Source organism: Staurois parvus, unplaced genomic scaffold (genome assembly GCF_062004578.1).
Source record: "Staurois parvus isolate SC_StPar_1 unplaced genomic scaffold, SC_StPar_1.0 ptg000189l, whole genome shotgun sequence".
Lineage (NCBI taxonomy): Eukaryota > Metazoa > Chordata > Amphibia > Anura > Ranidae > Staurois > Staurois parvus.
Window position 1 is genome coordinate 805,849 of NW_028317985.1, and position 13,811 is coordinate 819,659.

General features: G+C 42.4%; 1 protein-coding gene across 1 annotated transcript in view; it reads right to left on the minus strand.

The window, feature by feature from the left end:
• MYCBPAP (MYCBP associated protein) overlaps nt 1-13,811 on the minus strand; it is a 104,187-nt gene that overhangs the window by 64,095 nt on the left and 26,281 nt on the right. The window contains exons 5-8 of the mRNA XM_089677594.1: nt 11,211-11,382; nt 9,543-9,658; nt 9,317-9,467; nt 2,995-3,104 (exon numbers count right to left, since the gene is read on the minus strand). Coding sequence (XP_089533720.1) covers nt 2,995-3,104; nt 9,317-9,467; nt 9,543-9,658; nt 11,211-11,382 — 549 coding nt within the window. The remainder of the gene's footprint in view (nt 1-2,994; nt 3,105-9,316; nt 9,468-9,542; nt 9,659-11,210; nt 11,383-13,811) is intronic.

The following is a 13,811-nucleotide window of genomic DNA, read 5'->3' on the forward strand; positions in this document are numbered from 1 at the left end:
AATTTATTTGCAAATTGTGGTGGAAAATAAGTATTTGGTCAATATCAAAAGTTCATCTCAATACTTTGTTATATATCCGTTGTTGGCAATGACAGAGGTCAGACGTTTCCTGTAAGTCTTCACAAGGGTGGCACACACTGTTGCTGGTATGTTGGCCCATTCCTCCATGCAGATCTCCTCTAGAGCAGTGATGTTTTGGGGCAGTCGCTGGGCAACACAGACTTTCAACTCCCTCCAAAGGTTTTCTATGGGGTTGAGATCTGGAGACTGGCTAGGCCACTCCAGGACCTTGAAATGCTTCTTACGAAGGCACTCCTTCGTTGCCCGGGCGTTATGTTTGGGATCATTGTCATGTTGGAAGACCCAGCCACGTTTCATCTTCAATGCCCTTGCTGATGGAAGGAGGTTTGCACTCAAAATCTCACGATACATGGCTCCATTCATTCTGTCCTGTACATGGATCAGTCGTCCTGGTCCCTTTTGCGGAGAAACAGCCCCAAAGCATGATGTTGCCACCCCCATGCTTCACAGTAGGTATGGTGTTCTTTGGATGCATCTCAGCATTCTCTCTCCTCCAAACACGACGAGTTGTGTTTGGAAAGAATTTATTTGCAAATTATGGTGGAAAATAAGTGTTTGGTCAATATCAAAAGTTCATCTCAATACTTTGTTACAGTATATATCCTTTGTTGGCAATGACAGAGGTCAGACGTTTCCTGTAAGTCTTCACAAGGTTGGCACACACTGTTGCTGGTATGTTGGCCAATTCCTCCATGCAGATCTCTAGAGCAGTGATGTTTTGGGGCTGTCGCTGGGCAACACAGACTTTCAACTCCCTCCAAAAGGTTTTCTATGGGGTTGAGATCTGGAGACTGGCTAGGCCACTCCAGGACCTTGAAATGCTTCTTATGAAGCCACTCTTTCGTTGCCTGTGCGGTATGTTTGGGATCATTGTCATGTTGGAAGACCCAGCCACGTTTCATCTTCAATGCCCTTGCTGATGGAAGGTTTGCACTCAAAATCTCACGATACATGGCCCCGTTCATTCTGTCCTGTACATGGATCAGTCGTCCTGGTCCCTTTTGCGGAGAAACAGCCCCAAAGCATGATGTTGCCACCCCCATGCTTCACAGTAGGTATGGTGTTCTTTGGATTCAACTCAGCATTCTCTCTCCTCCAAACACGACGAGTTGTGTTTCTACCAAACAGTTCTATTTTGGTTTCTTCTGACCATATGACATTCTCCCAATCCTCTTCTGGATCATCCAAATGCTCTCTAGCAAACTTCAGACGGGCCCGGACATGTACTGGCTTAAGCAGGGGGACATGTCTGGCACTGCAGGATCTGAGTCCCTGGCGGCGTAGTGTGTTACTGATGGTAGCCTTTGTTACGTTGGTCCCAGCTCTCTGCAGGTCATTCACTAGGTCCCCCCGTGTGGTTCTGGGATTTTTGCTCACCGTTCTTGTGATCATTTTGACCCCACGAGGTGAGATCTTGCGTGGAACCCCAGATCGAGGGAGATTATCAGTGGTCTTGTATGTCTTCCATTTTCTAAATATTGCTCCCACAGTTGATTTGTTCACACCAAGCTGCTTGCCTATTGTAGATTCAGTCTTCCCAGCCTGGTGCAGGTCTACAATTTTGTTTCTGGTGTCCTTCGACAGCTCTTTGGTCTTCACCATAGTGGAGTTTGGAGTGTGACTGTTTGAGGTTGTGGACAGGTGTCTTTTATACTGATAACAAGTTCAAACAGGTGCCATTGATACAGGTAATGAGTGCAGGACAGAGGAGCCTCTTAAAGAAGAAGGTACAGGTCTGTGAGAGCCAGAAATCTTGCTTGTTTGTAGGTGACCAAATACTTATTTTCTACCATAATTTGCAAATAAATTCTTTCCAAATCAGCCAATGTGATTGTCCAGATTTTTTTTCTCATTTTGTCTCTCATAGTTGAGGTCTACCTATGATGCCAATTACAGGCCTCTCTCATCTTTTTAAGTGGGAGAACTTGCACAATTGGTGGCTGACTAAATACTTTTATGCCCCACTGTACATCATCCTCACTGGTTGGAATAACTAGAGAAGGAATTGCTCACAGCAGTCACACACACTTTGGGGTGTATTTAGAAATAATCATAGCTGCGCATCCATTGAAACTAAATATAAATGTGTTCTTTGTGAATGGGGCAAAATCAGATGTTCTCAGGCTATATTCTCTGCAGCTTGAATGTGTGAATGCAGAACATACTGTATTATGCCCACTAGATGGAGCTGAGGAGCATACTTCTTTCCTATGATAGTGAACGCCATCTAATGGCTATAAAGTGGTATATTCCTCATTCACACATTCTCCATCTGCAGAGAATATAAACTGGGAAGATTCAAATTTGCCCCATTCGCAGATAATGAATTCACATGCAGTTTTGATGGAAGAGCAGCCATGCAAATTTTTTTATAAAAACGCTACTTTACCTTTTAGCGCAGCAAGGAAACAAGCTGCACTGGGTAAGGGTCACCACACAGAATACAATCTGATCAAACAATCTCTGTACAATTGAATTTACCAAAACTAGGCGATGTATGATCTGCCCAAACAATCTATCCAGTCAGGCAGCCCCTTTCACTACATAATTGGTAGATCTTGAGAAGATTTTACAATTAGACTGTAACGTGTGTGGGGAGCCTAATTGCTCCAGTGTTGCCGACATCCCCACTTTCTGTCTCTCTTCTTACCGGCTTTGTGGATCTACAACTCCCCCCCCTCCAACGTCTTTGCTTTTGCTCTGTCTTATTTATAACGACTGCGGTGTACATTTGTTTGTGTGTGTTTTTGTCTATTTTTGCCCGTGATTGTTTCTTTTAACATTCTGCTAAAACTTTGTGAAGTAGTACTTCTTGGACCTTGAAGAAGGGGACATACCCCGAAAGCTTGTCCTGAAAATTGTATGTTAGTGCAAATAAAAAAAGTATCACGGACAGTACTCAATTGTTTCTACCGGCTTTGTGAAATTGAGTTCCTCCATAATGGCTTTCAGCTCATGTCGACGATGCTGCAAATACAAACTCTTATCCCACGTGTTATGATATGGAGGACGCTCTGCGAAACCTGGAGAGACAATAGTAAGATGTGAGAAAATACAGGAGCCCAATTAACAAGCCTGAAGTATATAGTACTGTACAACACAGCATATCATGATGCTTTTGGTAGTTAAAGAAGAAGTATAGGAATAAAAATAAATAAATACACACTTATCTCCATGCTGCGGCTGTCCCCCTCCGGGTCTAAGCCCAAGAGTTGAGTGATCACATGACTGCTGATCACTCAGTTCTCAGTCCACTCAGTGCTGAGAGTGGTAACTATCAGTCACCACTCTCTGTTCTTCCCCTCCGACTCTCAGAGGGGCTAAGCCAGCTGTGATCAGGCATCCAGCTGAGTACCAACAATAGAGTTGGAATCCTTCCAGAGCCTGGAGTGGCTCTGTGACATCAGTTGGCAGCGGGCTTCAGCCTGCTGTCGGCTAAATCTGGGTCAAGGGAGAGCAAAAGTAAGTGCACAATAGAAAAGTATGGCCAAAAAAGCTTTGGCCATACTTCTCTTTTAAATAATACATTTTTTATAGCGATCTATGCATCAGACCAAAAAGACAACTGTTGAGAAAAGAGGGACAGAGGAATATCGTTCCAAAAGAGGGACTGTCCCTTTAAATGAGAGACTATAGGACAGTAGTAAGCTATAGGACAACCACTCACTCCCAACACCACCACCAAACCATGGTTTCCTGGAGTCCAGCAAATTAACCAGGCATGGACTAAGACCAAAAAGCGCTCACAGCATTTAAGGAGCACCATCATTTTTCTTCTACAAGGACTCATTGAGGCTATGTAAAACACAGGAGCTCACATCAACATGAACATGGGCAGCACAGTGGCTAAATGGTTAGCAGTTAAGCCTGGCAGTACTAGGGTCGTTGGTTCAAATCCCAGCCATGGCACCTCCTGCCTGGAGTTTGCATGTTCTCCCTGTGCGGGTTTCCTCTGGGTACTCCGGTTTCCTCCCACACTTCAAAAGACATGTTGGTAGGTTAATTGGATCCGGTCTAAAATTGGCCCTAGTATGTATGTGTATGAATGTAAGTTAGGGACCTTAGATTGTACGCCCCTTGAGGGTTAGGGACTGATGTGAATGTACAATATATATATAAAGTGCTGCGTAAATTGACGGTGCTATATAAGTACCTGAAATAAATACCCATGTCTGACAAATGGCTGAAATGCTGGATTGTGATCCTGGATTTGGGACTAACCTTGTATAACTGTCCATCCTTACCATTGCACTTAATATTTTCAGGCTACATTCAGATGAGTGGGCAGCAGCAGATAGGGTTGCCTGCTGGCAAGAATCAGTGAGAGAGATTTACTTAAACTGGAGAGTGCAAAATCTGGTGCAGCTCTGCATAAAAACCAATCAGCTTCCAGGTTTTGTTGCCAAAGCTTAACTGAACAAACTGAAGTTAGAAGCTGATTGGCTACCATGTACAGCTGCACTAGATTCTGAGTTCTCTAGTTTTAATAAATCCCCCCCAGTGCATGTGAACACGACTGTCAGATTTGTACTGTGTATAAATCAATGGCCAAGGCTGTTACTGTTCATATGTGTCATGGAAATTTTGTATTTACAGGTTGAACTTTAAATGTGTCATATATAGGTGTTATTCATATGTCTCTCCTGTGGCTTAATTAAAGCTCTGAAGGCTGCAATTAGGCCATGCGCATTTACAATGTATGTATTACAGTACTCAGCTCGGTAATGGATGAGATGGCAGATCTGCGCTTATAGACCGGCGTGTATACCACCACGGCATTCGATGCGAATGCCGCCGGTGGTAGGCCGCGGGCCTGTATCCACATATCAGCAGCATAGTACCACATGGACTTCGTATGGCCAAGCGCCAGGCAGTGCGAACTCTGCGTAAAGGCTCATGTATATCTTACAAACCACTACCGACCTGAACTGTGTCTGGATGGATGTGTTTTAATAAAGATCGTATCGGGCCCATTCAGATACAGACTGGCACATCTCAACAGAGCTAAACCAGTTGGAGGCGCAGGAATCGTGGAGCTAAGCTGCAGTAGTAGTAAGCAAGATTCGCACAGCTTTGTGGGGGATTTCTGCGCATCCAACTGCGAGTACTCACGGTAAGGAAAAATTCGTTCAAAGCGAATTTCCAAGACATATGTAACTGCTCATCCTAAGGCCCCATGTACACGGGACACTTCTGAACGATGGAAGACGTAGGTTAAAAAATGTCTGTTTAGCTGCATTTGCATACCGCGTTTATGAGTGTTTGCATTTAGAAGCGTTTTTTAAAGATAACCTCAGGAGACCTTCCAAAATGCCCACAATGCACTGAAAAACAGTAAAAAAATTAACTATTTCAGACATATTGAGAGAAATAGAGAGAGCAGAGAAAGCAGTATGTGTTGAGATTAGCTGTCTTTTTTATTTTTTTGTGGTGTTTGGATGTGTTCCATCTCATTTCTGTGCAGAAATTATTGCAGCAGTGTGTAACATATTTTCTATCATGCAAAACCTCAAAGTACGGTGTGCTAAGGTCCATTTGAGTACTGGGAAAACGCTTTGCATGCATTTTTCATGATGAAAAAAAGGCTCTGGACAGCATCTGGAAATGGAAGAGTTAAAAAAAAAATTTCAACCGCAAGCGCCTATAAACGCAATTAGCCACGTTTAGAAGAGTTTGGCGTTTAAAATCTACTGCTGAACGCAAGTTTTCTGCGTTCAAAAAAACGACTGTAAACGACGATGTGTACATGGACACATAGAAAAACATTAGGGAGAGTTCAAGTGCTGAAAAAAATGCTGAACAGCTCCTAAACGTGAGTTTATCAGCTGCAGTGTACATGAGCCCTAATGGTTACATGAGAATACTGACCCTGAACACAGACAGTGTGCATTGAAGGGCAGCATTCCTGTGCACTGTACACAAGCCGGCCGCAGCTACTTGGACACTACCGTAGCACAGAGTACAGCTGCAGACAGTGGCATTTAGCCATCACCGCTCACAGCAATCTATCAGCCCCTGGCTGCCTGTGTGAATGAAGTTCGGTAGGTCAGTCACAGTAAGGTCAGTCACAATACCAAGATTATTCTCAATGAAACATCAGCAGGGCTGTCTACCTTTTCTGCTTTATACCACATGACTAAGGCGTCTATAAAAATTGGGCATAGCTATTTGTCTAGTGAAACTGCTTGTATATTCGTTCTGTAAAAAGTTACCAGCATTCACTCTCTAGTTTTAGTTATTTTTTGCACAACCTAAGGCCCCATGTACACGGGACGTTTCTGAACGGTGAAAACTGACTGCTGGAAAACGTAGGTCAAAAAACGTCTGTTTAGCCACGTTTGCATAACGCGTTTATTCGCATTTACGTTTAGAATCGTTTTTATAAAGATAAGCACAGGAGAAGCTCCCAAATGCCCAGAATGCACTGAAAAGTGGTAAATTATTAACTATTTCAGACTGTTTCTGAGAAATACACACAGTAGAAGCAGAGACAGCAGTATGTGTTGAGATAATTAGGTGTGAGTTGCTCATTAACATTTCTTTTGTTTCCAAGGGAGGGAAAGGTGTCTGGTGGAGGGAGTCATTAAGGTCACCTGGCAGGGGGGTCTTCATGAGGAATTTGATGTGTGAATGGACATTAACATTTCTTTTGTTTCCAAGGGTGGGAAAGGTGTCTGGTGGAGGGAGTCATTAAGGTCACCTGGCAGGGGGTCTTCATGAGGAATTTGAGGTGTGAATGATCATTAACATATCTTTTGTTTCCAAGGGTGGGAGAGGTCTGAGGTGTGAATTGGTTATTACAATGTGTGACAAGCTTGGTAGGAACATCCTGTGTTCAGTGTTTTGTCCATCTGAGCACCTTGAAAACTCTTTGCATGCATTTTTCATGAAGAACAAAGGCTCGGGACAGCAATTGGAACTGGAAGAGTTTAAAAAAATTTCAAACGCAAACGCTTATAAATGCAATTTGCCGCGTTTAGCCACATTTACAAGCGTTTAGCATTTGAAACGCTGATAAAATTGATGTCTGAACGTAACGTTTGTTGCGTTAAAAAAAACCGACTGTAAACTCAACTGCCTGTAAACGAAGATGTGTACATGGACACATAGGAAAACATTAGGGAGAGTTCAGGGGCTGCTGAAAAAAAAACCCTGAACAGCTCCTAAACGTGAGTTTATCAGCTGCAGTGTACATGAGCCCTGAAAGCTGTGGCAAATGTTGTGAGGCTATTGTTTTAGGTTATTTTTGGTCACATGTTCTTCAATAGCTGTTTAAGGCATCATTCACACCATACATGCAGAAAATCTGACGGAAACTGATGCGCAGATTTCACTTGCAGAGACATCCGTTTTCATGCACGCTTCTGTTAGTTTTATACATTTTGCACATTCCTGCACAGAAAAAATCCACACAATACAGTGTTGTAGTGTGAACGGGACACAGAGAACAATTGTGTTTTTTTGTGCCCTTGCAGAATGCGTGCAGAAGAAAACAACGTCTCTGTACCATGGTTTGAACAAAAACGTAGGCTTTTGGCAAAAATCAGGCAAAATTAGCTTCAATTTTCAGTTAATTCGGTTAAGCTTTGAAAATGAAAGATAAAAGCTGGTTGGTTGTCATGCACAGCTGTTCTGGATTCTGGATGCTCCAGTCTTAGTCATTTCCAGTCTATGAGAGGCTGAAAGCTGCAGCGGTTGGATGGTGCACTGGGTGGTACTGACATTTAGGACAGTATGCACCGAAGGATGAATGCCCTGAAATTCAGGAAGTATGTAGTCCAGGAGCAGCTTTCAACCTCTCAGACATTTACAGGTCGCCATCAGCGGGGCTGGATGGTGCACCTGTGCCTTCCACCCACAAAAGTGCCCAGTGTGCATGAGGTCTAAAGGTATCACTTAACCACCTCCCGTCCGGCTGTTGTATATAAAAGGCTGGACGGGAGCAGTGCAGGGTCGGATGGTCGTTTATAAACGGCCTCCCCGCTCCCTGCTTGTGTGCGCTCCCTGGCACTGTGATCCCGGATCATCGTACGGGACCTCTATGTGAGGTCCCGATCATGTGGTCACTGATTGGCCAATCAGTGATCACATGCAGAGTAGTAAGCAAGATGTCACTTCTGACGTCATTGCTTACTACGTGTGAATTCTGTGAATGAGGTCACACGGTACAAGGCTATTCACAACAGTCTTGTACCATGTGGCAAACTGTGACCAATCACAGCTCACACAGTAGTTCTCAATGGCTGCAAGAATGCAGCCAGAGAGAAGGAGAAATGATTGCTTTTACAGCATTTATGGGTGTAAAAGCAATCAGTGTTAAAAAAAAAAAAAAAATCTTCCTGACCCCCCACAAGTAGTACAGTGTCATCATGGTGACACTGTACTACTAGGGTGACAGTATGTAACAAAAAACAAAAAAAAAAACCAAATAATAATCTAAAAAAATAAAATAAAAAATGTAAAAAACAAAAATGTTTAAAAATTATAATTTTTGGTTATAAACTAATTTGGTTTTTTTTTTTTACTAAAAAGATAACGGAATAAATTTTGGCCAAGATTTATGATGAAATATTATTTATTTGCAAAATTTTCTAAGAAAAACACTTTTTTTTTTAATTTTTGGACTTTTTCATTTATATATAAAAAAAATCCCGGTGATGAATAAATACCACCAAAATAAAGCTTTATTTGTCTCAAAAAAATGCTAAAAAATTCATATGGGTACAGTGTTGCATGACCGCGCAATTGTCATTCAAAGTGTGATAGCACTGAAAGCTAAAAATTGGCCTGGACTGGAAGGGGGTAAAAGTGTCCGAACTTGAAGTGGTTAAACTCCAAACCTTCTACAATAATCAATGGCTAACACTGTACAGTATTCTACTACTACTTTGGACCTGCTAAGAAAATGTTAAATATAAGTAATACTTCTTTTGAGCACTAGATCAGGCAATTTGCAAGCGACAAGCCAATCTACATGTATTTTAGACCTTGAATAAATTGCAGTTTTTCTGCATGTGATTTTCAATACACTTCCCTTGCAGGGTGCTCCGGAACTACTCTGTGTACTGTATGTCAATGACAGCACATGTCGTCTTCCCGATATGAACAGCTGGAGGACCGGAAAATGTAACTGAATGAAAAAGGCCAAGTAATAGGCCTAATCAAGCTGTCAATCATGCAGCACACTTCCAAAATCTCCCCGTGAAGCCCCCTTAGGGTGGCATTTGCACAATACCTGTTTCCTGCTTGATGCTAGAGGGTTTGCCTATGTGAGTGATAGGCGATGGGTAACCACGTTCACGTTGTGTGAGTGTTATTGTCAATCCGCTCAGCTCATCGCCAATCCATTCAGGCACATTCCAGAACTCACTTCCAACACGATAACCCTGTAAGAAATGAATGTTTAACGTTTTGGTCCAATCAAATTCACCATTTGTATACAGTTATATAGTTCAACCCACCTTGCCACTCTCAAGTCTTGGGATACAGCAGTCTATTGCATTTCTTTCCTCCTGGATTCTGCGGTAATCATTGCAAATGCTCATCACAAGCTGCTCACTAGGCTTACCCAGGCGACCTGCATGAACATGTAAGGGAGCCCATAAGAGAAAGAAGTATATCATTTAAGCACATCTCCATCCCCCTCCCCATTTAAAAAAAAAAATACACGTGTCAATTCCAGAGTCCCGTTTAGGGTCCATGCACAGTGGCTTAAAAAAACACTGCTTCTGGAGGAGTTTAGCATTTTGCCTGTAGAACTGCTAATGTTATCCTATGTGTCCATGCACATCAGGACAGTGCTTAGAGCCAGGAAAAAAAATATCTGAATGCTCCTAAACTCTCCTAAGCTCCTGTACAAAAATGCTCTATATGAGCATTTTTTCCTGCAAAGGGAACTGCCATTTTTTTTTGGACCAATGTGCATGGAGCCTCATCTGCCGTGGGTGGTCTTTTGCTACATAGCATTACAGTGTGAGCACTAGCTTATGCAACCTTCCATTGTGAATCCAGGCTATGTAATGGTGCACCCCCAAGGGGTAGGTCATTGACAGCCTGGGCTCACAGGAAGTGTGTTGATAGATGCTGGCCATCATTCAGCCGGAAGACTGTTTGTGTAGGCAATAGTGGACTGGAAGGCAGTGCTGGATTTGGGAGTATTGGTTTTGGACAAGGGGTGGTGAGGGCTGGAATAAAAAAAATCCATAGAGTTTTGTTTTAATAAAATGTTATATACAGCAACCATATACAACAATATTGCCGCCATCATGTAGATACTGTCAGACAGTGTTTGCCCTAAAATGTACCCCTATTTTAAAGTAAGCCTGTCTATGACCTGCTAAACAACAGATTTACTGTATTTCCTGCTTTCTTCCACTGCGTATATTTACCTTACCTTTGCTCCTCCTCCGTTTCCTTTGTTGAACCAATGATATTGCGTATTTCCAGCTAAGAGGAAGAATACATCTCTCTTCCCCTGCTCCCACGATGCAGTACCAGGCACTGGGAAGACAGGTGAGCCAATGGAAGTTAAACAGAGGCAAAGTGTGAGGGGGTGGACTATGCAGTAAACCACCACTTCATTAAAGGCCTCATAGAGGAATCATTATGTTTCGTTCAACCAGTGGGTTGAACAAAACAAAATGGCTCGATTACCCCATTCACACATTCTAGGTTGATGGGGGATTTACATAAATCAGAATGCACTGATCAGTGCTGTCGGCTATAAATCCTAGGAGGGTGGTTGTGCAAAAGTTCATCAGTAGATCCACTTCTGTACAACCCCTCTGCCCATACATAAATTGAAATTCATCCAATCTCTTCTGAATTGGCTGAATTTTGATCTATGTATAGCCAGTTTCACTCTCTAGTCATCTATCTCAGCATGGCTGTATAATCAGCTTCACTTCAACACACACACACGCGCGCGCGCGCGCACGCACGCACGCACGCACGCACGCACGCACACACACACACACACACACACACACACACACACGGGGGATCTGATAAGTTGATGATGCAGAAACGCTATTTAGTTAATTTTGTATTTATATTTTTTATTTTATATCCAATTCTATTAATACACATAGTCATGCCGAATGCTCAATGAATTAATTACAATAACTAACGAGATAGTGAGTCGAGCTGCCTCTTCCTCAGGTCCATGTGATACTGCCAGTTGAATAGAGCATTGTCTTGATTGTAGTGATGGTAAATATTCTCCTTCTGTTGGAGTCTTCCAGTCTCATCATGGATTCCCAAGTTCAGGAAATCTGGCTGTTCTGGGACAAGCTTAGCAACCTAAACACAAAGTACCAGATGACTTACAGTTCATAAATGAATAGCAACACTTATAACAGACATTCTAGTCCATTTGAAAGGGGAACATGGACATACCCAAAGGCTTGGATATACACTATATGGACAAAAACATGTGGACAACACTCCATTTTTTTGAGTTTAGATATTTGCAGGGAAGGGTGATGTTACTACTGCAAAATACAAAGACATATTAGACAATTTTGCACTAACAACTTTGTGGTTTGGAGAAGGTCCTACCTGTTCCAGCATTACTGTGCCCATGTGCACCAAGCCTAATTCATAAAGACATGGTTTGATGAGTTTGGTGTACAGGAACTCAAGTGGCCCAGAGAGTCCTGACCTCAACCGTACTGAACATCTTTGGGATGAATGTCGATTATGAGCCAAGTCTTCTCATCCAAAATCAGTACATGACCTTTCAAATGTGGTTTTGGCTGAATGGGTACAAATTCCCACAGACACAAATCAAAATCTTGTGGAAAGTCTTCTCAATATAATGGAGGCTGCTACAGCCACAAGAGTAGGATAATGCCGTATTAATGTCCATGATTTCGAAATGGGATGTCCAACAAGAACATATAGGTGTGATGGTCATAAGTCCACAGACTTTGGCCATATAGTGTAAGGTTACATCTTCATCCGTCAACATAACATAATTCTTAAGTAGCTAATTCTATTGTTTGGGGGGGGGGGAGAGAATGGGTACCTGGTTTTGATAGGTACCCACTCCTACTTCTGGTCAGATTGCCATGGCAGTTTCCCCACAACCTTTTGGGACAGATCATAGGCCCCAAAGGGCTGTAGGACCATAGCAAACTGAAACCTGATTGCTATGGCTTATATTTCACTTTCCACATCATCTCTGTTGTTTACAAAAGACATATTGAATAAGACTGACAGAGTATGCACATTCTTAAAGGACACATTCACTTTTAGTGAACCTGTCCTATGCTCTACTCCTCCAGCTTGAAAGCAATCTGCCATGATAAGTATTTACTTTCCCTTCTATACCAGTGATCTTTACTGTGCAGCGGTGTTGCACAGCCTTTCTATCAAAAGCATCCCTGCTGACGACTCCTCATCTTACTATACATGTCCACTATGGCCCTATTCATTCCTATGGGTGAGTCATATTCTACTGGGTGGTTGGAATACGGCTCACTAACAGAAATGCATAGAAAGGTAAGATTTTAATATGACAGGCTGCACTTAGGGGTTGGGGAATTAAGTAAAGGACAAAATTTATTAAACGTGAACTTTTTCTTTAAAGTACATTTGTGATTTTCCTATTTTGGTCAATAAATTCAATTAATTACACAGCCCCCCATATAACTTATAACAAAAGTTCCCTCTTGGCCATGGCAAAGTAAATCATGCCCAAATTCTAAATGGTTCTGGGCAGAGCTTATACAGGGCTAAGACAGTCTCCAATGGGTCTAGGGGTTGGCCACTGGAGTGCTTTTTTGTAGGAGAATAGGGGTAGAAACACATACCTAAAGTAATTTTTATTTTGCCTTCACATTAGTGGGTGAACATGGAGGTGTGGGAATGAACTAAAGGTGAGTATAAGTAGCCAAGATGAGGGGCGAGCTATCTAACTTTGATGGACAAAGTATGGTCCACTTTGAAGAATGCCAAAAACAAAGGCAGCTGTGCCTGGAGTACTCTTAGAGGTCTATTCATAAATGTTTTTACACAAGAGTCATACAACTCTAATAATCCAGTGAGCCCCTTGGGGTGCTGGCTCACGGATTCCTTTAAAACTTCATTCTCTGATGCTTCCGTAAACCAGAGGGAGTTCTGACAGGCACCCATCATGCCCAACTATGGCTGCCCTTTCCACCTAGCTACTCCATTCATAGAAGCATAGCTTCTAAGAATGAAATGTAATCTATGAATGAAGGACGGGCAGATGATTAAATGGTCTACACCCTTCCATTCAGAGTTGAAATTGAAGCACCACATTACTGCTAAGAGGTCCAGATACAACTTTATTACATTATTGGTCAGAGGTACAATTCAAAAAATAGCCAACACATTTCAGGGGTCTTGATGAGTGCCTGTCTGTGTTGTCTGTTCTATTAATCCCTGTTGCACTGGAAGATTACAGCAGTGGTGGGGGGGCATCAGAGGATGAAGATTGCAAGGAATCCATGAGCCAGCAGCACAAGGGACACATCAGGCTAGGAGTAAGTTGTTTCCCTTGTGCTGACTTTATATGTTTTTTAAAATTTTGTCTAAACTTAGGCCTTAAATCAAACATTCCAATGCTTTCTACAGCATTTTCATTTACATTCGGCCTACTGGAGCATGTGCAGTTTAGATTATATTCCATGCCTCTGGTAATAACAGTCACGGCTGGCAATGTTCTTATCTCTGCTCTCACCTGAACTTTCAAGCCCACAAAT